The sequence below is a fragment of the Vollenhovia emeryi genome, unplaced genomic scaffold (genome assembly GCF_000949405.1).
Source record: "Vollenhovia emeryi isolate VEMERY1.0 unplaced genomic scaffold, V.emery_V1.0 DF939142.1, whole genome shotgun sequence".
In the NCBI taxonomy this organism is placed as follows: domain Eukaryota; kingdom Metazoa; phylum Arthropoda; class Insecta; order Hymenoptera; family Formicidae; genus Vollenhovia; species Vollenhovia emeryi.
The window spans coordinates 2300290-2327832 of NW_011967224.1; the positions used below are offsets into that span (position 1 = coordinate 2300290).

The 27543-nt window shown below is 44.8% G+C and overlaps 1 protein-coding gene across 1 annotated transcript; it reads left to right on the forward strand.

The window, feature by feature from the left end:
- Positions 1-743: 743 nt before the first annotated feature.
- On the forward strand, positions 744-27513 carry LOC105566883 (protein lozenge). Its single transcript, XM_012021273.1, has 6 exons — positions 744-1773; positions 1907-2137; positions 6064-6177; positions 10536-10847; positions 25599-25769; positions 26224-27513. The coding sequence occupies exons 1-6, from the start codon at positions 1518-1520 to the stop codon at positions 26697-26699; spliced, it is 1560 nt and encodes a 519-aa protein (XP_011876663.1). The 5' UTR covers positions 744-1517; the 3' UTR covers positions 26700-27513.
- The last annotated feature ends 30 nt before the right edge of the window (positions 27514-27543 follow it).

The window sequence follows — 27543 nt, forward strand, 5'->3', positions numbered from 1 at the left end:
TGGCCGCAAGACGTGTTTTACCTCCACATCGCGCATTACCACTTTGCGAAGAAAGGAGGGGAAGAGTCACTCGAAGGCTGGACTCATCATATCGTGGCAACTGGGAGGTTGGGCCGTCCTGAGAAATGACGCGATAACATCGATAATTTTATCGGTGCTTCCCCCCTCGTCATTGACCAGGAGAGGTGGCCTGAACGGCGACTGATCGTCGTTGACTAAAGCAAGTTCTACGTCTCTACGACGAGAACATTTTGAGAACCGATCTTTATCAAGATGTTTATTTTAATAAGTCTCGAGATTAATGCTTGGGCATATAAACGCGACTGCACGAAATCGCTAATCGATGTATAGGAAAGTATTACACGAATACTGTGACGCACGGGGAATTCCACACGGGGAATTTATCCAGATGCATATCGCGTATGCCAGCTCGTAATCCGGGAAATTTGCAAACGTCAATGCGCGGAGTATCTCCCGTCTAAAGTAACGGTCATCGTTTCGTCGGCCGGACGACGGAAACGCCGAAGAAAAAAAAAATGTCGAGAGGAGGAGTGCCAGCGGCACGTTGGAGGATTCCGCCGCGGAGATCACGGTGCGAAAAGTGACGCGACGTGGGGCGGGCATTCGCGTGGTGGGAGCGCTGGAGCGTAGCTTGTTCCTGCCACCGAGGGGCGTCAGTTGGAGGGTAGAAGTGGGGTCGGGGGTCCAGAGTCGCGGGGCTTAGGCCGTCCCGGGCCGCTTACGCGCGGAACACGCGGTCCACCGAGCCACTCCGCGCGGCATTACGTCGCGCACCGTCGACCGCGACTGATGTTCGCGCGAGAGGATCGTCGACCGGTCTCTCTACACCGATCGTCGCGAGCATGACTCGGACCGTTGCCAGAAGGAGATGTCAGGAGGCGTTATGTAGGATAAGTGTTCCGTTTATCCAAGTGTAATGCCGTGACGTTATATCGGATTCGAGAAATCGTCATCCCGTAGCGACAACCTGTAGGAATAGAAATCGCGACAGATGATTTAGGGTAGTTTGAGTTGTACCGCTGGCCGACAGTGTTCCTAAAGAGACACGGAGAAAGAGGCGGGGGGGGATTTTTTATGTGGTTACGAGTGACACTTTGAGATAACGAATGTTAATTGACGATAGACAGTGACGATGTATTTGAAATTGCCGGTTTCTCCGATCGCGCATCGCGCAAGAAGTGCAACGGTACATCGCGAGACTCATTGTCAGTTGAAAAGAGCCGCCATCGCCGCCGCCGCCGCCGCCGCCGCATCGATCGTGGATCAAGACCGGAACGGAATTCCGACGTAGTGACGATCTCGCGACCGATGATGAAAATCGACGCGATCCAGAGGAAGGAACGACCGATCGATTACGAAGAGCGAAAGATCTGCCGCGGAGGCTGGTAGCGAGGCACGACCAGTCGCACCTCCGTCTGCGAAGTAAGCGTCAAGTCACGACGTCCCGGCCGGGGGGTGCGTGCTTAGGCGACGAGGGGCGGCTACTGGCCGATGGGATGCATCTACCGGTGGGTTCCGTGGGCTGCGGGGAGAATTACGGCACCGTTGGATCTCACGAAGGCGCCGGCCCGTGTGGTCCCTCCCTGGCGCCGCTGCAAGGTGTAAACAGCAGGTACCACCAAGTAGACGACGCCGACGCCGGAGGTGGAGGCGGCGAAATGAGCGAAAGTGCCGCCGTCGGCGAACTTTGGTGGACAGAAAGGCTCGTCGGCGAAGCGCAAGCCGAACATCCCGGAGAGTTGGTCAGGACAGGTTGGTGTCAGTTCGCGTTTTCTTCTTCTCCCTTTAAGTAGCTCAATTAGCTCTTCTATTGCAACTGCAACAAGTAAATTAACTTAAACCGAACGAAGGGTTCCATGTATGATGAAAAAAATGTCTGTTTCAGGATCGCCGTACTTTCTGTGCAGTCAACTACCGACGCACTGGCGATCCAACAAAACACTCCCAGTGGCATTTAAAGTGGTTGCCCTCGGCGAGATTGGCGATGGGACTCTGGTGACAGTTCGCGCTGGTAACGACGAGAACTGTTGCGCCGAATTGCGAAACTCTACCGCGCTGATGAAGAATCAAGTTGCTAAATTTAACGACCTTAGATTCGTCGGCAGGAGCGGCAGGGGTGAGTTTCTCTGATCGTTACATTTTCGCTTTTGTCTCTCGATTAATCCTTCCGTTCGGCAAAAAGGTACTTGGTGGCTTGCCACGTTTAACAAAAGGCATGGTGCGCTTGTGACGGGAGTGTATTCATATTCCAATTGTCTCCTTCCGAAAACAATTTATTACACCTTTGATCATTTTGAAGTTGATAACGGAAAACTACAGCGCTGTGTATTAGGACGGACAAAAGCGCGTGCCGCGATTTCCAGCCCTCTAAAATCACGGTTATTGTAATCATCATCATCGTGCCACCCTCGTCCATCCCCGTGTCCCCATTCGCGAGTTCCCGTTCTCCTGCCACCCCCAGAGTCATTACTCGATGTCTGCCACAAGCCCCAACCGAGCATTCGAAACAACTGGCCGTTAATCAGAAATCATCCAACGGATATAGACAGATATAGACGGAGAGGATGACTTGCCAAAATCAACCAACGTTGTCGATCGACGCTCTTGACTCGTTTAACGTTTGACCCTAATTTCTTATCTCTTGTTTTTATCCCTCGCGACTCTTTCGCACAATTGATACAAACTTGTTTCTCTCTGATAATTATAATAAAATACAAATACAATGAGAAGTTAGGTATATTTGGTACAAGGTAAATGTGATTGTTTTTCTTATGTAACCTCCATGGTTGCACATTCGACCTCATTTGCGTTTTCGAAATATCGATTTCCCAGCCTATAATAATTATTCACGGATCAGCAGGCGGCTTTGTCAAAGCCTACAAATGCATTTTGCACCCCATGATCCGGAGGGCGCGTTTATGAATTAACGGGTCGTATACGGCGGGATATTCGTCCCGTAGCGCGTCATCTATGTTTCATTTGATTTGATCATGAAGTGCAGGGTCAGCGATTTTCGTTCTCCTGACGCACAGGTGCATTGGTCCCCGGAGTCAATTAGCGAAAGAGACACTTCCCTCGCCCAAAATCCTTCGATCCCTTTGTCCATTTTTCGGCTCGTTGTTATTTTTTTTTTGTCGTTTCAATCTCTCCCCGATAATCCATAATACTCAATTTCGGCGATTGACCAAACCGCTCTCGGTGTGTTGATACTGGCCACCACCATCGGGCGAACCGGCCCTCCTATCATCGAGGTTTTGTTTCCGCGACTTATTAATTTGATTGAATTGCATCGCATCGGCCGGCAAACTGATTCAAGAAATTGCAGCGAGGATTTTAAAACGGCGAGGCCACGAAAAATCGGCCGTTGCCTCCTCGATTAAAAAGAGCGATCGCGGCTCGTACCAACGCGACGAGATTATTTTTCGGCGACTTGGCGAGCCGAGGGCTGATATCCCTCTGGCGATTTTTCTCACCGCACAATTTTCTCCGGCAGTGTATATCTGATTGAAATTGCTTTTACACGTGTCTTCTGTTGTCACGTAAGAGATTACAACTCACCGATCACACGTCACGGTTTATTACCTCTAATCAGCCGACTATTAAAGTCAGTCTACGTTAAAAAGGAAATAACACGAAATAACCGCAAGCCGGTCGACGATCATTTTTCTTTTCATTAAAACTATCATAAACTCATGAAACGTCGACCGCTGTTTGAAAAGAGGCCGAGGAGGTGAGGACGCTCCACGCGTTTAGAAGATTGTACGGTTCCGGTTATTATCGCGTACTCGCTCGCGGATAATTGGAAAAACGCGGAAAGAAGGGGGATATGGTGGCGCCGAATCAAAGAGGGCCGCGGAGACTGAAACGACGACGGCCGTTCCATCATCATCGCCGGGGTCGAAAGCGGCCCGTGCCTATAATTAGTAATATACCGCAGTCTATATCGACACGGCTGAAATTACCACCGATAGTAATTATTTGACAATTGCAGAGACATCCTGTTGGGAGACTCTGGGACCTCCGCTCCGTCCCTACCACCAACGTGCGTCCGCTCTCGTCCCCTTCGCCCACCCGCCCGCACCCCCTTAGCCTTTCTACCCCGTACGCTGCTGCTCGCTTAGCCCTACGCGATCTCGTCCCCTCCGCTCGTCGCCACGAGTATTAACGGACGGTTTCGAGTGGTTTCGGGCGGTTGTGTGTGGGCGGTTTGGGTTGGCGCGCTCATCTCATCGTCGGTGTATTGCCAACGCACCGACACACATACACATATACACACGTGCGCAGGGAGATCGTGAGTAGTCAAGCTGTGATGCTGCACGTTATATAGGTGCCACATACGCGTGGCCCGGTTTTGTCTGTCCGTCCGTCCGTTTGCCCGTCCGTCCGTCCATCCGTCCGTCCGTCCGTCCGTCCGCCGTCCGTCCGTCCGTTCGTTCGACCGACCGTCCGTCGTTCGCGAATGCACAGGCTGGGTCCTGTCTCTGCAGATGACCGTTCCCATCATCGAGTATTAACCGCAGGTTCGGGCGCCGGAGAGGGGAGTCGGCTGTGCGGCATTATTAGCCCCAAATGCGATGGACTCGGCCGGGGGAGAGGGGGTCTAGTTGAACGCGCGACCCTTCCTCCCACCGGCCGCCACCTTCCCCCGTTCCACTCTTTCGACTTTGCCGGTCCTCGGATTTTCCGCGATTTTCCCAATTCAAATCCTTCTCGATCTTTGATCCATGAAATTTTTCAATCGTCTCAGTTTGTATCGAGATGACATTGACTCTCTAGTTTGGTTGACACGATACTTTCGGGAAGCTAGGCCCTTGCCGAGAATACCTGAAAAAATTACCCGTTATCCTCGTTGTTGAACGGTCGTTCTATTTTTGCAAAAAAAAAATGACGTTAGAGAAATCGCCTTTTGACGCAAAAATTCGAATCGACATCCCGAAACGATGCTCTTTGCACGCGACAGATGAACGATGACGATGGCAATGACGGCCGCGGAAGGCCGTCCTGGGACCGGGCGGAGGGTGATTCTATCGCGGAAGAGCGGAGAGGGCTGCGATATAACTGGGATATAACGCCATGTAGCTCTGCAGTCAGTTGCAGTTCCCGGGGGTAGTGCGGGGTTGGCGGTGTTTGATGCCGGTTATCATGTTGACAGACACAGCGAGGTGGAACTGGGTGTACCAAGGGGAGACAATTACAAATCGTTGACATTTACGCCAACACAAACGATTGCATGTCCGCGGCGCGTTAGGTATCGTCTCTTTTGGGCGTAAACAGCAGTCTTGGTCGTGTTTCGTTTCGTCATATTGGACAAGTTGACACCGAGTGTTTCGGCCAACGGTTTCCGCGAAATGGAATGGCATCGTACGAATTGTCTTCCTTAAGGTATCGCCCGCTGCGTCGGCTATTAGCCCGTCTGGCCTAAACATACCGAACTTCTGTCTGTTTCTAATTCCGGAGAACGTAAATAACGAGAGGCTAAGTTCGGTGTAAATTTCTCGCCGCGCCGCGCGCGAACGAACCCTCCGTCCGAGAGGGACAATTGGTCGAAAGGGACAACTGGCTGCTTCTACGGAAGAGTTGCGAAAGAGCGGCGAATTACCGAATGCATATTAGCGCGCGATGGGCCGTTTAAGAGCGCGTAGTCAATCTCTTCGACGGACGTTTATGGAGAAGGAATTAATATACCGAGCCTTCAACTTCCAGACCTTCACCGATGATATATGTACACGACGCTCCACCCCTGAGTATCCACTCCTCCTCTATTATCTTTTAACGTGCTTAAGAATACTCCGTTAAGATCTAATAGACGCGGATGTAATTGCAAAATTGCAAATTATAAATTGGGCCTCGCCTTCCTTTCAAACATAGAAATGAATATGTTTCTTAGCTTTCACTCGATGAAATAAATATGCGAAATATCTAAGTAACTGCAGCGTGTATGCGACTTTACTCGCGAGCCTAGATATCGTAATTTGTTAACTAATTGAAGAATGCGCAAGAGTAAAGGATGAAAGGTGAATTTATCATCGTTCTCTGTGACAGGAAAGAGCTTCAGCATCACCATTACCGTGTCGACGACGCCACCCCAAGTAGCAACGTACACGAGGGCGATCAAGGTGACCGTCGATGGACCGCGGGAGCCACGATCGAAAACGAGTAAGTGGAACGTGCACACTTTACGCGCGACGCTTCGATCGCGCGAGATCTATTCGGCGCGGCTCTGCACCGCCCCGGGGATTCCCTGAAAATGTAGCGATAATTCAACGAAAGTCCCTGTACGCGGTAATGGGGAGTCATTACCGAGCAGATGGTGCGCGATGATGCAGTGGTCGACGTGCGTATCGCGCTTGGTGCGTGTTTCGGGCCGGGCTATTCGCGCACCTACACACGCGCCTACGTACATAGACGCGGGAGACAATGCTTTTACAAGCGCGCGTTTGTGCGCCCGCCGGATACGCTAACTCACTTACGCTAATTTGCCGCGGAAACACCCGAAAAATTACTAAAACATTCTGTTGGCGGATTCATTATTGGTCGGCCAAAATTGATCGAATCACGCGAAACGCAGCAAAAGTCGATCGGGGGTGGCTGCCCCGACCCTCCAGTTTTATAACTGCGGGTCCCGTCCCTCCGCGTCGCGTCGGATCAGAAGGAGATATCGCGCGCTTGTGCGCCCGACGATTCAGCCGACACCTATTTTCGGATGCATCCGCGGCGAGCAAAAAAAATGGTCGTTATTTCGATATCAGATTAATAGCCGTTGCGGAGTTAACCGCGAAAACGGCAGTTTTTTGCGGGCGTTTCGCATTTGTTGTATAAAGTATTGATGGAAGCAGGGCGCCGCGTACACCCGCCGGCTCCACTATTTTTTTTCGAAATGGTCGAGCGTGATTGATTTTACTGTTGTTTTTACTGCTTGACTCGGGCCGCGTGGCGGCCGGGACCAGGTGCAAAAATGCGTGAATCTCGTCAATTTTCCAGCCAGCATAAAGTGCACTTAACGACGGAGTTAAACTTTCAAGTCGCGCCCATGTACTCTGATATCTTGTGCCATCCAACGCTTTAATGTCCCAGCAAAGGTGCTTCGTTTCGATTCGACCGAACGATCGACGGATTCCTCCAAGATCGTTCAGATCTAACGAGTAGATCTCACTTTACGATTATCGTCTTTTCCAACGATCTACAAGTGGTAGGTGGAACCCGCTTCAAACGAGAAGCTCGTTCACGTCGTTTAAGCTGTCGGTTCAAACAGACCGGACGTCGCCGACCTACTGGCCCTTTCCGAACCGAAAGAGACAGCGCGAACGAACGCGTGTCGCGTGGCACGGACCGTCGCGGAATAGAACACGCATGACGACATATTGCATACACGGGTTTGGCATCGCCGATGGCGTGCCTCATCGGCCGGCACGCACCAGGGAGACAATCTATGCAGCAACCGGCGTACGAACGCCGTCGAGCAAAACAACCGGCAGCGCTTTTATTGTGCTGCCAACAATGCGCGACGCTCGATGCCCCGCAGACACCTGCCAACTCTCATTATTGCGTGCATAATCGCAAGCTTTTTGTTATCGGAAATCATCCCTCCGCGCCGCGCTCCGTGTGCCATAGACCGATGTGGCCAATAATCGGGCAATTTTCGTAATTCGCCGCTTCGCAACACTGCCAGCGAAAGAGTTTAGAATAGTCCTTCCTGTCCTCCAGGAAGAGAGGCGAAAAATCTCCCTTTCTCTCTCCTCGCATACGCAAGGTAAATTATAACGTACATTACGTATAATACAATCTTTTGCGAAGAAACGTTTCTGATAATAACGCGTGAGAAGGAGAGAGGGATTGTTCGGGAAAGACTCAAGGTGATAGCTTGGACTTTCCGCGATAGACGGATCAATGACGACCAAGTAGTATCCGAGTAATTTGTCAGTTGCCAATAACTGAAACGGCAGCAGCAGCGTAACGCAGGATCGAGCGCGGTACGGATAAATCGAGAACGAGAGAGGCGTCCGCGAAACAAAGTGGCCGCTGCCCGTCACCGTGGCCCGAAATCATCGAAATGCAAGCGAGCGAAACGATATCGATGGATGGGTGCTGTCAGTCAAAGGTCGAAATTGAATTTGCTTCGCTCCGTAATTGATCCATATTTGAAATGTCGTCTATTAGTAGGATGCCATAGATTCGCGAAATGATTTTCGGTTTTAATACGGACAACGAGGTATCGCCTGGTAGGTACGTTGCCAACGATGAATTTTCTACCGTCGTATTTTTGCTTAATAACGAGCGGTAGAGAACGTGGTGTCACTTTTTGAGAAACTCGCGAGACCCGAATTCTGTATCGTGCAATACGCGAGAGATGCCGATTCGTCCATTTCTTACTAGCAGGTCAATCAACGTTTCGCTTTATCGCTAGAAAATCGTACGTTCGCCAATCGACATTCTCTTAAATGTTGTTTTCGAGAAAACCGATAGCGACGAAAGGAATCATACGAAGCAATTTCGGCAGTCGGTGGCCGTCAATCAAAATGTTAAAATTGGACCGGACTACTTCGCGATTGGATTCCCTCGTGGCCAACTCTTGATCCTGATACCGGTCAGAGGAAGGCTCTATCGGCGACCGAAAAGTCTGATTAAAGACCACCTCCTGATAAAGCGACGTCGAAAAGTGGCGGATCTAGCGAAGCTTCCGCTCGACCGTATAATCGTGAATGGTAGTCTCTAGAAAAATTATTCGCAGTTATCGCCTATCGACGATCTGAAATCGAGAGCGGATGTACGTGGATATGCCAAGTGCGTTAACGTTAGGAAATGAAAAAGGAGAAAAGAAGAATGAAATGTAGGAAACGCTGCATCGGCCTGGCCACTGGCGTCAAGGAGAACGTAAGACGGGCGGAGAGAGAGAGGCCCCGTTATTAGAGAGGAGGAAAAAGCCGCGCTATTTCCGTCCTCCCGGAGCCGCCACACTTTGATTAGATAAGTCCACCACTTGTGCCGTGGAGATTGGAATTATTGCTCTCTCTCTCTCTTCCTTGTTCCCTTCGCTTATCCGACTCCGCTTCGCGAGTTAGAGGGGCGATTGATGAAGGTGTTATATCACCATCTCATTCTCGTTTATTGTAATTACATTTTTTTCCACCGACCATTTTCTTTTCCGCATTTTTATATCTTGACTATCATCGAGTTGCATTCGTCGCGATTATACTTTGCGCAAAAGGAATTTTGTCCACGTGAACAACTATGGGTCATCCGTATGTCTCAAATTTACTTTTGCAGAAAAGGTTTTTGTGCAGAAAACTAATTCGCGTCTGCCGTTTAACCTTGCGCGAGAGCGAGCCCGAGCTGCGTAACGTTCCGTACGTTTGGGGCATTATCGGTGTCCGGTACGTGAGAAGTCGTGGGATCCGCACGGGGCCCTATACACGAGCCTCTCGCTTGTAGTATCTCCTGGCGCGGGCCGATCGTGATAGTCGGTAGCAAGGAATAATCTTGTAGGCATCGGTCAGAGCACTGAAGCTCTGACCATCTGGGCTCGCCGACAATTTCGTGCAGTTTGTGGTCGAACTTTATTTGTCGTTCGCCCTCGTGGCCGGAGGTGTTTCTCTCTCCTCCTTTATCTTCGTTTCCCCGTCTTCGTCCTTCTCTCCCACTGCCTCTCTTTCTTCTCCTTCTACTCTCGAAGAATAACAATTTGCGCCTAAGCTCCCATTCTTCGCTTCTCCTCCGTGATGCTGAAGCTATTGAAAGAGAGAAAGAAGAAGAAGGCAAACGTGCTACTCCTGTTGCCTATCGATAATGGCCTCGGAGTTTCCGTTGTCTTGCCACAGACACATCGGTATGCAGATATTGAAAGTCTCAAGATTAATTCTCAACGCGTCGAAAAACATATGTTGCACTTACTTCTTTTATCGGCCATTTTTCGTGAAATTTCAAAAGTCGTTAAAGTTGTATCCCAAAAGGTAATAATTTCACATTTAATACATTTCGTCTTGTACAATATTTTATCTATACATCTGCGATTATTATGTAAGCGTCCGGGCTTGTGCACGTGCCGAGTCATGTGCATTGTCGTGTAACAATATGTATCAAGCGTGTATTAGGATCCGACGTAATAGGGAATCGGAATACCCACGTTATGTATACGCTGCGATACTTGGCTCGAGATTCTGTCTATCTATGAGGCCCCGGATATGCGAGGAATGCTATTGAAGTCTATCAAGGGAAGAGAGGTCGAGTTTCTTCATTATCCCGTTCTATTGGACTAATGACGTAGACGCGCGCTGGTCAATCTCCCCGATTTAGAGATTCCAACGTGTCCGAACCGTGTCAAAGCGACATAAAAATCCAGATAATGTCTAAAGGAAATGTCTAAAATGGATATTAGAATTGTTTGCGAAGCGATTTGTAAGTGAAGAAATATTAGAGCCTTCTCATCACGATGCATCTCTCGATGACGAACAAGTAGTAATGATGTATGTGCGTATACATGTGACATACTATTGATATCGCGAATAACTTTTTTTCAGGGCAGCAACATCAACAATTCCGCGCGCTCGGTCTAGGACAAAGACCCTTCCTCGACGCGCCCACCTCGTTCAGGTCCCACCTGCGGGAACTCGAATCCTTCGGGAGGAATAAGCATCACCATCATCACAGCAGCAGTCACTTACACGACCAGCAGACTGGCAACAACGTCACCACGAATTCGGTTAGCGGTGCCTGCACCAACCCCAACAACACCGACCCGACCGCATCGCCGGCTTCCAGTACACACCTCGGGGCTACCGGCGGCTCTTCTGTTCATCAGGATTGCTACAAGCGCAGTCCTCAACACGGCGGTGAGTTCTGATCTTATTGTTGCCTATTTTTAATCCTCCTCGATAGTTTCAAGTCCGATTTGTTTTACGCCGAGCTACAATCTCATTAGCATTTTGGCCCGTTTACACAAGTTAACAAAATAGAGATGTTCTTTTTATTTAATACGCAAGTAGTATATAAATTCTCATTACTATACAAACGAGTTTGAATCTTTAAAAAATTGAAAACAATTGTCACTTGTTTCGACATCGTGCAATTTTAATACACTCGTTTCTTCTCGAAAGAGAAGAAAAATTTCAAATTTTTTAACAAGAATTGTTTTAAATAAAATGTTAAATTTTATCTCATCTTTCTGGATACATTTTTCAAAAGATAGTCTCTACGTATGTTATCGCGTAGAGATTGATTTGTTTATACTCGGTGGAAATTTGCATACCACTTGTCTAACAAAAAGTGTTAAGTAGAAGCAACAACTTGTAGTTTATTTGCTCCTTCGGCTCGTGATGAATATCCATGATGCTGCTATCATCATCTCGCGCTCTTTTCACGCACCCATGCCTCGTGAAGAGTGACTCGATACACACTCTACCCCACCCAACCCTTTGTCGCGAAAGGGTGAAGAGGTAGAAATCGGGGAGGGAGATCCCGGATTGGGAGGGAAAGAGAGGAGATCTCTGCCGTTTCGCGAGGTAATAGTTTCATACCTCGTTCCGGCTCTGCACCCTCTAATTCAACGTAATAACGACATTCAACCTGCTATTTCCATCTCCCTCCTTGCCGATCTCTCTCGATGCACCGTTGCGTCGCCGTAGCACGAGGAAAAAGTGTCCTCCTCCTCATGGAAGAACATCATCGGTCGCGAATAAGCTACTGAGATCTACAAAGATATTTTTCTACGCGTTAATTTTTTCTTTATTAAAAAAAAATGTTCCTTTGATAAAAAGAATCGTCTGAAAATTACCGCAGTGGCTTTAAATCGTTCAATTATGTTAGAAATTCGTCCAGCTAGCAAAAAAGCGATCACTTCTCTCTCTCTCGTGCGCGCGCCATGACGACAGAAACTATCCAACGCGCGAGCTCCGCGCGAGCTTCGCGCGATCGGATAGCTTCTCGATATTTCGAACTATCGAGATAATTTAGGATGCAAAAAGGCGGGAAGGTCGAGGCAAGGCACTTTATTTCTGCGCGGCTCGTCTCGCATCAGCGGTCTCGACCTGATCAAAGTTAAGTAGACGCGCCTCTGGCTGGTGAGACCTCTTTGAAGCTACGTTGCGGTTTCTCTTTGCCCTAATCTCCTCCTCCGCAACCCCGGCTTCCTCTCGCCTCTTCTCGCCCTGCGATCAGGTCCTCCGTCACCTTCCGGACTGTGACTTCTCGTCACCCGAGACACTTGTATGGATCGACCATCGTAATTAGCTCATTTATCCGCGCAAAGCTTATCATTGCGTAGCCAAAAGAACGCGAGCCCTCTCGTTAGTCGCTCGTTAGCCATCAGAATTGCAAACGCCAAATGAGTTAGATTAGCCAATGATGCATTTCACTTGCATCACCTTGGCATGAATGGATGCAATTTCGGCAGATATTCCATTTACCGCTCATTCATTCGACACTTGTTTCCTTCCTCGCATCTCTAATGAGCAGTTCCCAACTTGGATGGACGCGCCGGACTCTCATACGTGGTGCAAAATGACTAAGCGCGTCAGTGGATGTAATCTTGTTCCTCCCGTCAGATTCAGAGGAGAAGAAGAGTGCTATCCGTTTTGTCTTTAGCAGCCCTTCCATCTTCGGATAATTCTTTTCACTCGATTCGGATCTTTCTGCCGACGGCACACCCGACATGCTCGTGCACTCACGTACGGCTCACGTGCACGTCTGCGTAATACCAGGGATCGATCGGTCGCTCCTCGATCGATCCGGAGCTGGATCCATGTTGTTTTTGCCCTTCGCTCGCGCGATTCTTCCTTTTATCTTCTGTTCGCTTCGCTTGCGACGTTACTGAATCGAACCTATTCGCCGCCTCCTCCTCTTCTTCGTCTCTTCTCTCGTCTTCGTGCTCTTCTTTCGTCATCTCGTGATTGCTTTCTAAATCTCACGTACGTGCTGGAAAGTTGGAAGAAAAAGTGAAATCGTGAAATTCTATCATAAGTATAAGAGTAAAAATGTGTAATGGCAGGTAACTACGTATCAAGTTGATAAGATTTACGCTTGGACAGTTTAGAAAATAAAATAGAAATAAGAAGAAAGTCAAACTTTTTCATCCAACTTTTCTCCAATATTGCGAATCCATTCGACGATTGCTTTCTTGTGTGTATATCGCAATACCGTGTGCAAATTTCCAAATACAAATACCGGCGCATATATTGTCTTCGCTGAAAGAGTAAGCGCCACTTCGGTCGGGAGGTCTCCAAGTAAAGAAAAAAGAGAAGCGCGCATTATTTCTGTCTCTTATAATATAACCGTGTCCGTTTCTTCCTTGCCCCGCCGAGTCTCATTTCGAGTCATGATCGGGGTAATGAGGCCCCGCGCGCAGTGGCAACGGACCGAGTAGGTACCCGAAGAGATGATGCGAGAGGGAAGGAGCGGGCCTCGAGTGATATCAACGTGAAAGGAACGGAGAGAGGAGTGCCCGCTTGGGCACCAGGAAAAGGAGAATCGCGCGGGCGGGAAGGGGTAAAACGAACGATGAGGCCACGATGCTGCCGGCATAGTAGGGGTAAGGACGCTGATTATGGGGTGTCAAACAATCATGCTGATTGTATATTCTGTGCTGACTCCTTCTGTCTGCCTCCACGTCTACTCGTGTACGTTGCAAGCGAACTCTCGTTTCCCGTCTTCGCGTCCTTCTTCGTTCTCGTCGTCGTCGTCGTCGTCGCCGTCGCCGTCGTCGCGCAGTCATTCTCTTCCTCGCTTCTCTCTCGCGAAAGACTATACTATTTACGAGAAGGAAGTTATTTGTCCGGCTAAGATAAACGAATGGGCGAGTAAAGTTAGAAAACTCCGCACGAAGAATAAATAAAAAGTTCTTTACCTAGGATCTTGTAAATTTGTTGTAATATACAAGTGACGAAAAAGGCACTGTGAGAGCAAGGAATGAAAGAAAATATTAATGATTCTGATAAGAGAAACGATCTCTCTCGTTCTCTCGTGATGACAATTCGCCCGGCGTATTTTTCGGCCGCGCAAACGATTGACGATTTTTACGTGCGACCAGTTACCGGATGGTTAAAGTTAAGAAGCGTGTAATTCGCGTTGCAAGCTTCGTCCCCGGGAGGTGCGCGCGAAGAATCCAGGAGCAGCTTGTCGCGAGTTAGCAAGAAGGAAATCATCTCTCTCATATCCCCTTTGCCGGCATATTACTCGCCGGCGAGAAAGAGACAAAGAGGCCGCGGCTGCACCGGCCGGCTGTTTACCTATTTACTGGGATGCTCGTACTTTACCTAGAAGATGTCCAAAAAGACGACACGAGAGAGCAACGTTGCACCGCCGGGACCGAGATCCACGGAAAAGGACCTTGTGCGAAGGGAGCATTGAGAGAGGAGGTCCGATCTCGCGGTTCCCACGTGCCTCTGCAGCTACCAAGAATGCGGCTACCTTTCTGGCTGTTCCACGGATTTTTTCCACCTACTGATTGTCCTCCTCTCTCTACCGTGAATCTCGGTACCCAACTCTCCTCCGGCCTTCGTGCGCTTTACTCGTTAGTACTTAGAATGCTGCCGACGCGGCTTAATGGAAGCCTAGTGCGTGCTTGTACAAGATTATTACGCCTCCTTGCTGCTACTTGCTGCAGCTGGCACTCTTACTTAAACGTTATTTCGATGTTCTTGAGAACGGCACGATTTTACCCGTGTACGCATTATATGGCGAGTCCAATTCCAATATCTCATTTTAACCGACATCCGACTGTCGTAAATTCAGCGCGCACAATCACAATTTATCTCGCTATCGAAATGATTAACAACTCCAGGATATAGAAAAATAATTTAGCATTTCTTTCTCATGTGCTATTATAGCGTATATGCAAAATATTATTTTTATAATTACGATAACGCGTTTATTTAATTATTTGCATTTTTTTTGTCAATGTAAAGTTTCTTGTGTAAAATGGTTGTCTTCATAACGCAGCGGAAGGGAAAGGATTAGGTGCGTCCAGTTGTTGGAAAGTTTCCCGATCTACCAGCCCCGCGAGAAACAGGCGGATAAGGGTTGCTTTTCTTAAACAGGGGAAAGGGCAGGAAGTTGCGAGGCAATTAGGAAAGTGTCACATACACTCCTATCACGACTCACCCTCGCAACATGGCGACCCCTATCATGCTCTATCGCGAGGTTATTAACACGCGCTAAATCGTTCGTGGGATGTGAAAAGATCTATGACACCTTAAGAAGCAGCGCACTTAGCACGTGAGCGTATTTATTCACCTTTCTTTCAAGTTTTCTCAATTTCATTATTTCCGACATCGAGTTATACTTTGCTAACATTCGAATAACGATCTACCGAAAATTTTCGTGAAAAAGACTCGCGATGAAAATGGGATTAGCCGTAAGAAACGACAACGTAAACTTTCCTTCTTTGCAATTGTACTTCTGTAAGAAAGCAAAGTTCGAACCTTGGCCAACGAGCCTTCGATGCCTACTAAAATGACAAACGCGACCGCAGAACTTAATTAAACTCGTAAATCCGTCGGCACCATCGTAGACTTCCACAACCGTTGTTGAGTCTCCTAGTACTTATTTACCTCGCAATACACTCTATAAATGGCGTTCTGGCCAATTAGAAACGTCGAATGCATTGTGTACCTGCGCGAACCACGCTTATGACTCTTGGACTACTACTTTGCATCAGAAAACATGAATGTTATGAATAGGACTGCGTAATGATTTAATATAATGACATTTTTTATAAACACTCTGCAACCACAGTTGTAAAAAGCGTTTATAGATTTGTCGCAATTCTATTTAACCAAAAGACTCTCAGTTGAGCAGATAATATTTTTATTAACAAAATTGTTAACACATGTACGATTAAAGAATTTTATATTAAAAGATAATTAATTATGGAATTGTAAAATGGAAAATTATCTATTTATGCTTAAAGATATGCTTTAGGAAATTTAAGAAAACGCTTCTTTTTACGGATTCTAAAATATTTGGTAGCCACGGAGGATTCCGGACGTTCTGAAATCTATTGAGAAATCTTACCAGACGCCTTCCGCAAAGTGGAATTTCAGAAATCCTCCTTCTCTGCGGCAGTACTCGGTGGAACTTTATCGCCTGCCGGTTTATCGCGTATCCTGGTGGTACAACATCCTTCGTGTCCGTCCAATCAGGCGCGCACTTGGCGGACGGCTTAAGGAAACCCGTGGCGACCGCTTAGCCCAACCGCGATAATAAACAGGGCAGTCGTGCCGTTCCGTTTCCACGTATTCTTCGTATTACACGACAGGGGACCGGGCGAAAGACTTGGCCGCAGATAGGCGGAAGCACGAGCGAGTCCTTTCCTCTCCTCCTTACGTCGAATCCCCAAAGGATCGCCGTATCTCCCGACGGCGATAAAGTCAACGAGCGTGTCCGACTAGAGAAGACTCCTAATTAGTTCTACCAGTCAAGTATATTCATCCTGAATTGGACGATCGTACAGCATTTTCGCCCACCTGCGGCGAAAGGTCGAACAATTGACGCGAGGAGGTGGTCCTTTCTCTTTAATCCTAGAATATATTTATTCTTTTTGTCACGTGAATGACACTATAAGATCCTACGAAAGTGCCAATTTTATACTCCCGCAATCGTGATTTTTTAGTCGACGTATCGTACGCATTTGTCTATTGTTAACAATAATTTCTTAAATTTAAATTTAACATTAGATATATAGACAAAATGCATCTTCGAATACAACGAGTTAAAAAGTGCACCACCAAAAATATGCGACACGATTGTAGAAAGGGCAAATTCGATGGAATCAATCCCTTTGCTCCGATGCACCCATCGTTTTCCCACGCGATCGACGAGTTCCAGACCACTGGAGACAGACTATTGCTACATCCCGCGTTTCTTCTACCCACGCTTTTCTGATCGTTGCCTCTATTGCCAATTTAACTTCCGGTACTCAGATCCAAAAAATTCGTCACAATTCGTCCACGTTGAGCAAGCCAGTCCTCAATGGCCTCCTCGGAAACTCTAACATAAAAATTTTTTATTAAATTATAATTTGCAACAATTTGTTCGTTGTCTTTAACTTTTCCAAATATTTCCGACATTTCTGAAAGCCTTGAAATTACATTGGATTTAATAATAATATGATTCTAGATGGATAAAAATTTTCTTTTAAACAATCATTGAAATCTCCGTAGATAAAATGGGAAAACGTATACAAAACCATTGGAATATGATGCGGATTATGCAAGGGTGAGTGTTCAATGCCAAAAATCGAGACGTCCCTCAATCAAGAATACTGATTCGAATCGATTTGAGTTGATCGAGGAACGATCTCGGGCAAATCGATCCAAGGTTGATTCGCCGACTGAAATCGTAGAAAGAATCATGTCGGACGAGTGAAGCGAGAAAGTGATTCACAGAGATCGGGATCGTCATTTTACCGAAACATTCGTGCACACAGGCAAAAACATCTTGAAATAAAACTTGAAATGAAAAAACACTCAGCTATTTTATAACAATAAACAGTTGTTTTAATTAACGTGAATCATTTTGAGAATATCACATTTTTTTCGCAATTTTTTAAGATTTATGATGATAAAAGACCTTCTTAACGCGTCTCATCCACGATTCGTGCCACGTCCCTTTCCGTTACTTCTCTAAATCGTAAATAATCCCGACCTTTGCCGGCGGATTTAAAGTTCCACCACGTTCCTCGTAATCGTTGCCATTCGCAGAAAATATTTACAATGAATTAGCATACTCTTATTCAGGCCGCTACAGGAAACTTTCTTCCCAACTTAACGAGTTTGATTTCATGAATCACTTTGAAGATATTAAATTGACCGGATAGTTCATGGTTACTGAGTCATGTATCTCGAATGTGTTGCCCGCTCCTTTGAAGTATACTTTGTCTCGTCATAAATTCCACGATGTAAATTCGGCATTTAATCTCAATGTCAGCAAGCAAATTCCACGCGTGTCGAATAGTGTCCTTTTTCTTACACGATCTCGCATCCACACCGGAAATTCCACAAATCCCAATGTCACATGACCCGGTCGAGTTACCTCGACCCCGATACGTAGCTCGTAATCTTGGTAAAAGATGTTGTAATTGCAAGATCGACGAGTAATCGAATTATGAAATTTGGTATTTCCGACAAATATACATCCGTATAGCCCCGGCGTGTATTGTCGGCAAATTTCATGCGTCTAAAGATGATCGGAGCACCTACCTATAATTGAAAAAAACACGAGAGCCTCTTTGTGGGAAGAAGGAGCACTAAAACGGGTGAACGGAAGTACCGAGGTGAGGTAGACGAATTAGGATCGGGAGGAAGCCCATGCTCCCAGTCTTTTTTTCCTGTACGAAATTCTTGTACTCGTAGCATCGCCGGTACACTGACTCGATCGTGTCGACGGAAGAAAGGAGAGGAAAGGCGAGCGACCAAGAGAGAAAGAGAGACTGAAGAATAGAATGGATACGTAGAGGGAAGAAGAGAGTATCTCTCGCGCGGAGAAACGAACGAAGAAAAGGAACGAGAGACGAGACAAGAGAAGGTGGAGGAGGTAGTTACGTGATCCACGCTCGAGAAGGCACGGCTGCTTCCTTTTGATCGTACCATTTTGCCTCACAATGTTACAGGTCTCACCTGTCCTTATTTATTTTTTAATATCGACAATACACGCCAGTGAAGAATTTTCCAGATATCCTGCTTCAACTGTTAATAATTGACTTTCTGATATCAGAATGCATACTGACAATAAGTTTGATTTGTGAGAGAGAGAAAAGGAGAAATGCAAGTTTTGTCGTTTATTTTATAAAACTGGACAACGTCTGAGAGATTCAGTGAGAGATTCATGTCTAAAAGGACTCGTACGGGCTACTAGGTGGCTTGAAACGTGAAAACGGATTCGTACGTGCGTGATGACTTGCGAAAAAAGCGGTTGCGGACGACGGCAATCCACCGGTAAAAAGTAAGCGAGCATTGTCGTGACAGAATTCAGCCGATAAACAATAACGGCATCAAAGACCAATCGCCAACGACCCATCCGAAACGCCGACCCAGCGCAGTCGAGTGGCAAGAATACTTCGAGACCCTCTTCAGCTATACTTTTTTCTTACTCTGGATTAATTGATAGCCAATCAACGATACGACTTGAGCGTGGTCAATTGATTAACGATCCGCTACCGCTTTCGCTGCTATTCCGCTATACCAGCGGCTACTGGAGTAATTTGCCGTAAAAACGCAAAATTAACATCGTCAAGAAAACAATACTTTCATGTACTTTCCAAATGCTAGGCAATAGATAAAATAGCATTGCATTGCATAAATTTCAATTGTGTTAATTAATAAAGTTTTACTTTTGTAAAACACATACAAAATTTTTATCTTGCGTCAAATGTACAACAAAGTTGCCACATAATAGAGACGTAACAATAATATCGTATTGAGGTTATTACATTTATCAGAAAAGTCTGGAAATGGGAAAGAAAGTTATCGTCACTACGTCTGAAGAAGGGCAAGGCCACCTACGCGAGTTCCGTCGGCCCGGATCCTAATGAAAGGCCTTCCGTGACCCTACCATGCCTTCAATACAAGGAATTTGAGTACACTGATTTAAACGAATCCGGATGAAGTCGAGCTCGAGCTAAAAGATTGTAGAGTCTCCAGCGGACAAGAAGTTATTCTTGGAAGTAGCAGTGTCATTGAATGGAAAGGTCTTCCCGATTCATCTGCTTCTTCTATCTTTACTGCACTACTTTCTTGCTGCGCGTTCCGATGCGCTCTAGATTCATTTAACAATCGCAATCGAGCTAAACGTAATTATAGAATAGTTTGAAAAAATTACGAAATATCTTCTTGCTTTATTTAGAAAGCGATATATTCGTTTGAAAAAAAGAGCACGTGTATGACAGACGATCGTCATCAAAACGTCTCAGGGGAAAAAATGATCCTAAAATTACGTGAAGAAAGGATCGCTGAATACACGTACGTATGTATACACGAAGCGTACTGTTACCTCAATTATCCTTTCCGTCGCTTTTCGAAGACACAATAAATAACCGGCCTTTCAGAAGCCAAAAAGGCGTAATTGAAAGTCGCTTCCTTTCAGCGCCCACTTTTGAGGCGATCCTGTGAAAACGTTTAGTGTACAAAATTACAAGTAAACTCCGGAAACTCATTCGCGAAATCTCGCACTAGCGTTTACCAGCGATATTTTCACATGAAAATAAAACAGTTTGTTATGCAATTTTTCGCATATTATATAACAGTTTATTATACAAGTTATTTAAAAGTGTATCAAATGGTAAATGCATGCTATAAATAACAAGAGATTTTTATGTTCGAATTGCGTGGAGCCTATGAAAATATATCAATCGTTTTTATCAAATAAAATTCGATATTTAACTCTTGTAAACTCTCTGTGATCGCGATCGAATCTTTATGTAATCTTAACAATTATTACGATACCATGCGGTTAAAGCTAAGGTCTCGGTATTCCCGGGCGCGTCGATGGAGTTGGCCATTCATGCTTCGTTCTTCATTCATGTTGAAAATCGCGCGGGAACGTGCGAGGAAGAGAAGCCTAAGAGAGTTAATTCTGGGCAAGAGGTCATATCAAGAAAGGTACAAACACCAAAGATTCGAGCATTAGGAAAAGAAAGAGATAAAGCAGAGAGGAGGCTGAGAAAGAACGAGAGAGGAAGAGGCAAATTTGTCAATTAGTTCTTTTTTCGGCACCTAGGCCTGTGGTCCCATTGTCCAGACCCGGACAAATTACAGCACGGTGCATGCGTGCGAAACACAGGGTCTGCGGCCAGTACAGCGTTACGCTAAACAGATTTCCTCCTCTTACAAATTCGGAACCGGCGAATTGAATGGAGCGTCCAGAAACGGTGAGATAAAGGAATGCACAGGGGATGAATGGCAATGTGAATGAGAACGGGTTGTGAAGGAGAGGTGGAGAAGAGGCGCGAGAGAACACAAACCGAGCGAACGAAATTACCGGCGATGGTCATTGAAGTCGAGCAGCGCGTGAAGCAACGGCATTGTCGATCTCGGTTTCTCGCAGGTTGAATCTTCAGGTTACTGACTCCCATAGGATCCGTCGATCTAAGGGAACGGCGGCGCAATCAAATTATCCCTGAGTTGGGAAAAAAACTTGCGATACTTGTGCAAATATTTTCGTTAATTGAATCGTTGGACGAAATATCAATTTCGCTGTCCTTTTTGTAATCTTTAGCACAACACAAACTATCTCCTTTTTATAGGACAATGAAAGATTTTATCTACGCGATTCCAGACAATAAGGATGTATTTATTAGAAATTTTTGATTTGTTACTTTCAATATTTAAATATTTTTTTCTCAATTAAACGGAAGCGTGATCGGAACGGCAACGGACGGACAAGGTCTCGCCGAGATCTCGTCGTCTCCGAGAAGAAACACTATCCTCGAGACAGGATACTCGGTATAAGAAGAAATCGTTGATGGTAAGCGATATGCGCGAGTTTTCTGAGCGCGCGTATGCGTAAGACTTCTCTCTTCGCTACGTTATACGTGCCCGGTTTATGTGCCGACATATCGACCGATATATTGATCGCACATAGACGGAACTCTCGGCCAGACGTTATATCAAGACGACAATATCGACTTACATTACACGAACGAACGAGCATCTATCTCGGTGGGAACCGAAGCCCCACGAGCTTCTTGAGTTCTTCTTAACGGCTGTGATCTCTCGGTTCGCCCGAGATTCTGAATCCTGTGCATGCCACGTCGATCGCTATGCCGACGAAGGATGAGGTCGACGAGGTGGAACCGGCGCTCGCAGGAAGCACATCGAACTCGCGCGACATCGCGCATTTCTCTCTCTCTCTCTCTCATCTTGAATCAAGGAATTTCAAGGAAAAGTTTCACTTGCAGGAAACCGTCTATATGTAGCCAATGAGGAAAAAGAAATACGGGAAAATTATACGTTTTCACGGTAAATTTATGTTTTTCTCAATACAACAATTCTGAAATATGCAATTATCGGCGCATCGCGATTAAATACACAATTAACTCAACTCAAACTAACGACAATTTAGTGATTCGGGACGAGAAAAGGTTCAAATTGCAACGTTATACTGATAACAAAGTGACTGCTAGGCAACTTTTATGCTGCTCGCGAATATCAAGGTCAGCGGCAGTCACGATCGCTTGGGTCGGATCTCGGTGCGAAGAAGAAATCTCTGAACAATTTCAAGTCAGTAGCGAGAAGATGAGGTTGATCGAACCACCGGATAGCGGTAGCACTGAGGGAGAAGAGATGGGGGATCGAAATGGTGGAAGAGCGGGGGCGGCGGCTAGATGGGAGGGAAACCGAGAAACGGCGAAATGACGGCGGTCGATGGATGGTTCGTTAAGTAGATGGCTGGTCGGAGGACTAAGCACCAAAACCACCTCACTGTGGTTTCACACCCGCGGAGTGAGAGAGAGAGAGAGGGGGGGGGGTGAGCAAGAGAAAGAAAGAGAAAGATATAGGGCAGCAGTAAACAACTCGGAGTTCCTTCGGTCAGGACTCGTGTGTTCTTTCGGCCGAGATCGACGACGACGAGGCTGCGATCTTTGACGCAGAAGTTGTCTTCTGAGAATTGATCACCGACGACAACGCGAGCATTAGTGTGACGACAATTGTCAGCTGTGCGATGAATGTCTCAGATAAACGACGATGACGACAAGCAAATTAGAACAGCGCGTTAAATTATTAATTAATAATCATGGAAAATCCGTTGCAAACTTGCGTGCTCTCGCAATTAGGTTTGGATTTTACGCTCTTGATTTCGTATAGACGAAAGAGTGGATTTTCCTTGTGCGTAGGAAAGTACTAAAGATGTAAATGACACTGTAGCTAATTTACATTTTATTACAATTATTTGTCGCTTAATATACTATACGACAAGTGATCCAATCTAAATTTAACTTTACCATAAAATACAGGTTTTTGCGAAATGTAGCGGTTGGAAAATGTTGTATGTCTCAAATTCGGTTTATTGGTTATTATATTGACGATTGTAATGCAAGGATAATAAAGTCTATAAAAGAAAATGATTAAGTGCATTATACTTAGAATAGCGTTAATTGGAAGGATAAATTCGGAAATGTCTGTAAAAAACCGGAGACGTATGGTCATCGTACTAATAAAGCATTGTTAAGCAAAAAGTGAAGAAAAGAAGAAGAAGAAGAAGCAGAAGAGGATAAAAAACGATCCTTCGTTCTGAATGGAATAGGACGTAATTTTTCTTTTCTCACTCGTCCGCTCATAGAGAATCATTCGGGAGAAACGGACTATTATCCAACAGATGGTCCTGCCGACACCAATCCAAGTAGAGTGTTGTGTTAGTGCCTTTGTTTTGTTACCGTTGTTCCGGTAATTGCGGCAAATACACGGCCATTTTCGGTAATCATCCCCTTCTACACCCTGGCCTGATCGTCCTGCACGGCGGCCCTCTTTGAGAATTTCGAAACGACCTCGACCTTCCGCTTAGTAGGCGTAACGACAGTTTTGCCCGAGAACCGATCGGTACCGATCTCGACCTCACCTCATGATAGAACTTGGTCGATTTCAACGATATTCGAAACCACTTGTACCTGTCGCATCTATCAATGGCTTCAACTTATAAATTCCACGTGTCTCTATCTGAGAAATAGAACATTGTCCAAGAATAATTAACATGGAAATTCCAATCTACCGTCAACAACTAAGCTTCACAAGTATAATGAAGTAGATAACGACGGATTCCAGGTAGTATTGCCAAATAGGGGAAACTTGGATAAGGTTGGAACGCGTTCGCGAGAATAGTATTTTACATATATTTTCCATGTAGGCAGAGGGATTCCCCACTCGTGAAGGCTTGCACACGAAAGAGGTAATTCCGACGAGTTTCGTGCAAATTTTCCTCAAAACTGTGAAGAAAACGTTTAGTAGCAGTGAGATATAATTATCGTTTGAAAGAATATGTTATTAACAGAGATTTTATTAAAAATTTCGTGATAAAAGATAAGATTGAGATAAATTTGGGATTTTCTACTAAAAATATCTCAAGGTTAAATAAAAGTTTTACGAAATATTTGTAATATTATTTAATATTACTGAAATATTTATATTTTCTGAAAATTTTTTTAATTTAAAGATTTTCAAGCTTTTTGTAAAAAAGACTGGTGCATTTCGAAACTTGATGATGATTACGATGAAGGAATTCCCGGAATAAAGCGAATGATGAATACGCTGTTGAAAGCCGAATTTTATCGCTAACCGATCTCCATTTTTCCAAAGATAATCATCAATGTTTTCGTCGATTTTCCACAGATTCTTTCCGTTTGAGAAACGCTGATATTGTTACTCGTACTATTGCATGCTAACGTCGGATTAAAAAGGCCACCGTTCGTGTGGATTAATCAATAATTTTTTTAAGAACGAAGCGTAAATATACTATATATTAAATTTATTATATTATAAAATAGTATATAATACTGAATGAACATATAAGATACAAAAACCACAATATACATAACATAAAATTACATTTTATAATATTTTTCTAAATCAGACAAAATAGAATATAAATATAGAAATATTGTAGAATGTATGTATATTTTAATTAAGCAAAATGTTTCATCATTTTATACATATATGGGACAATGACACCGTAAAATTTCTCCGAATCGTATATGATTCATCGCATTATCATTTTTCTCTTCTCGTCTTTCTCTATATTAGGAATGATTCTAATCGAGTGTGCGCGGGATACATAATGCTTTAGAAATTCCAATATACTTACAACGATATATATAAGAGATACACGAGAAATAATATTACTAATACTTCCGACAAATAAATAGAGCTGCAAAAGAACAATGATTTAATTTCTTTCGTGGAAGCGAGCGCCTCGCAAAGTAAACTGTAAAAGAATGAAATTGTAAAACTTGACAAAATGATTTCCGCAGGAATTAAAATACATAATAATATCGTCACATACTTTGATTACGGAAGTAAATTACTTATGTAGATCAAGATCCGGGAAGATAGCACGTGTTGAAAGTTGCGAATCATTCGATCGTATATTTACACTTTTCTCAGCACAATTGTTACGCAATCGGCGCTTAATGATCTCGATCTCGTGATGCGATGCGACTCGTCTGTATCGTAGTACGAGATGCACACGCATGATGCATATACGTTCACTTCCAGCGTTTAAGTTTCCGTCGCGCCTACTTCGACTCGTGACTCATGTCAATTAGTCTATGTTACTCACTCGAAACTCCGTTACCGACTCATACGATTTGCTGTGCATTTTAAGAAGTACGTTTTACGGTACATGGCCATAAAATTTAGTCCTTTAACTTGTTATGGATTACACACGGCATTTATTTAAATTAAGAGATAGCGCATAGATATAAATATGTAATATTTTTAAGTATATTTACTCGACTAAAAATTTGTATTCTACGTGATATTTAATTAAAGTGTAACGGATTAAGTATCAATCTTGTCTTGCAAAATATTTATGTCATAAGTCTTATTCGTATAAAAAATTGTTAAAATAATTGTAAGGAAAAGTAACACTTTCTGTTCCAGATACGGGTATAGGTTCCACAGAATGGGCCTATCCATCCACAGCACCTTCTTATCCAGCTCCTCCAGTCAGCAGCAGTGGTTCCTACTCTCCTTTGCCTGGCGGTGCATTTTCATATCCAGGGGAATCACTGTCACATCATCCAACAACAGAACCGGTGCCATTACCAACCGGTACGATTAATTAATACATAAGACAATTAAAAAAATTGAATAGATTTACGTCGATAATCCAGCAATGTGATTGGTCGACGCACGGCTAATTAAGAAACACGACGGTTTAATAATATTCTGACGCATATCTCGTTCCAGGAAAAAGTTTCGTAACGCGCTATCTCGAAGGTGTCTCATTTATATCTATTTTAGAAAATATATTACATTCGACTTTTTAAATACAGAACCTCACAGGATGTAGTAGACCGCTATGCTAACAATTATTTAGAAAAGTGGGAAAAAATTGTTTAAATAAAATTTGAAATTGTCAAAATATGTCCCAGCGAGACTGCATAGTAATTAAAATTTTATAAATTTTTTGATGACTTATTATTCGCGCAATTTGTTGGTTATAAATTTTCCTGATATTTTGGAACGGTTTGTAAATGAGAACGATATTATTTTCTGCTTGCAGTACTTTCTTCGGAAACTCAACAGGACACCTACACGCCGAATTGCGTTTCCATGTACTCGGGACACGGCACTTCGCCGACCACGTCCTTGCCCCTGGTACCGACCAGACCAAGCGACCCTGACATCTTTGCCGGTGGTGGCACGGGCAGTGCGGGTAGCCCGGGTTACCATTACAGTTCCTGGACACCTGGCCCGGCGACCCCGGTCCCAGTGGCTTCCCACAATTACAACCCCAATTATCAAGGCTACTATAACAATCCGAGTCAGAATTACATTACGGGTCCGACACCAATGGTCCTCTATCCTCAACTCTACAGCACCGTCAATCAAAACCAGATTCATCTGCACTTACATGGCGATTTAAGCGAGGACCAGGTCACCATAGCCGGTGGCAATCTTACCATCAGTAGCATCCGAGAGATCGGCGTACTCGGCGAGGAAAACGAGCAGAGAAACGACGTGTGGAGGCCGTATTAAACAGAAGAGATCTCCGTTGATATCATTTAAATGGCCAGAGTGGCACATCATGTGCGAATTTCAAAGTGTGGCAATGTCATTTTTAATTAGTGCTCTAATTAGTGTAACATATAACAAAGACAGCAGGATCTGTACCGAGCATCAAACTCCAGAAGAGAGACGCGCGTAAGACAATTGCTGCATGAATAGCAATGTTTCTTCGGGTCATTCACAGTTGCGCTAATTATCGCGTCTGTAAAAGTTGGTGAATGATATCCGGTGTTCCATAGTGATCGTGTATGAAAGTGAAAATTATTGACTCATTCACGTTGAATGAATTAACATTTCACAAACATAGAAGTGAAACAAACTTTACTAAAAACAATTCCTCAGTTTGTGAAAAATCCACCAATAATGGCAGATTTTATTGAATAAAACTGACTGTATTAATAAGACCAATCAATGAGTGAAGAATCATCATTGTGCGTACATACAAAAATGAAAAGCCTCTCGGTGTTTCGTAATGATCGTGTCTATGAAATTATTGATTCGCTCATGTTGAGCATGAGACAAAGTAAAACAAATTTTATTAAAAAAAATCTTTCTTAACAGATTAGCGAATATTTGCAAGATCTGTTAAATAAAGGGAAAACTGATAAAACTAATACAAGTAATTGGAGAATCGTTATGTGCATACAAGATGGAGCCTTCATCTTCATTCGATTGTTTCTTGAAACGAGTTGAGAATCATGAGAATATCGTTTGATTCTTGAGCGGAGAAGTTAGTCAAACCATCTGTAACGTTGTAAATATACACATATTTTCAGAAATGAAATAAATTTGCCCGATAGGTTTCTACATCCTT

What these genes read in the sequence shown, in the direction of transcription:
- LOC105566883 (XM_012021273.1), top strand. Translation starts at nt 1,518, where the DNA reads ATGCATCTACCGGTGGGTTCCGTGGGCTGCGGGGAGAATTACGGCACC. An exon ending in CGTCGGCAGGAGCGGCAGGG is followed by an intron (nt 2,138 to 6,063) that starts GTGAGTTTCTCT and finishes TCTCTGTGACAG; the next exon opens with GAAAGAGCTTCAGCATCACC. An exon ending in ACCGGTGCCATTACCAACCG is followed by an intron (nt 25,770 to 26,223) that starts GTACGATTAATT and finishes TTCTGCTTGCAG; the next exon opens with TACTTTCTTCGGAAACTCAA.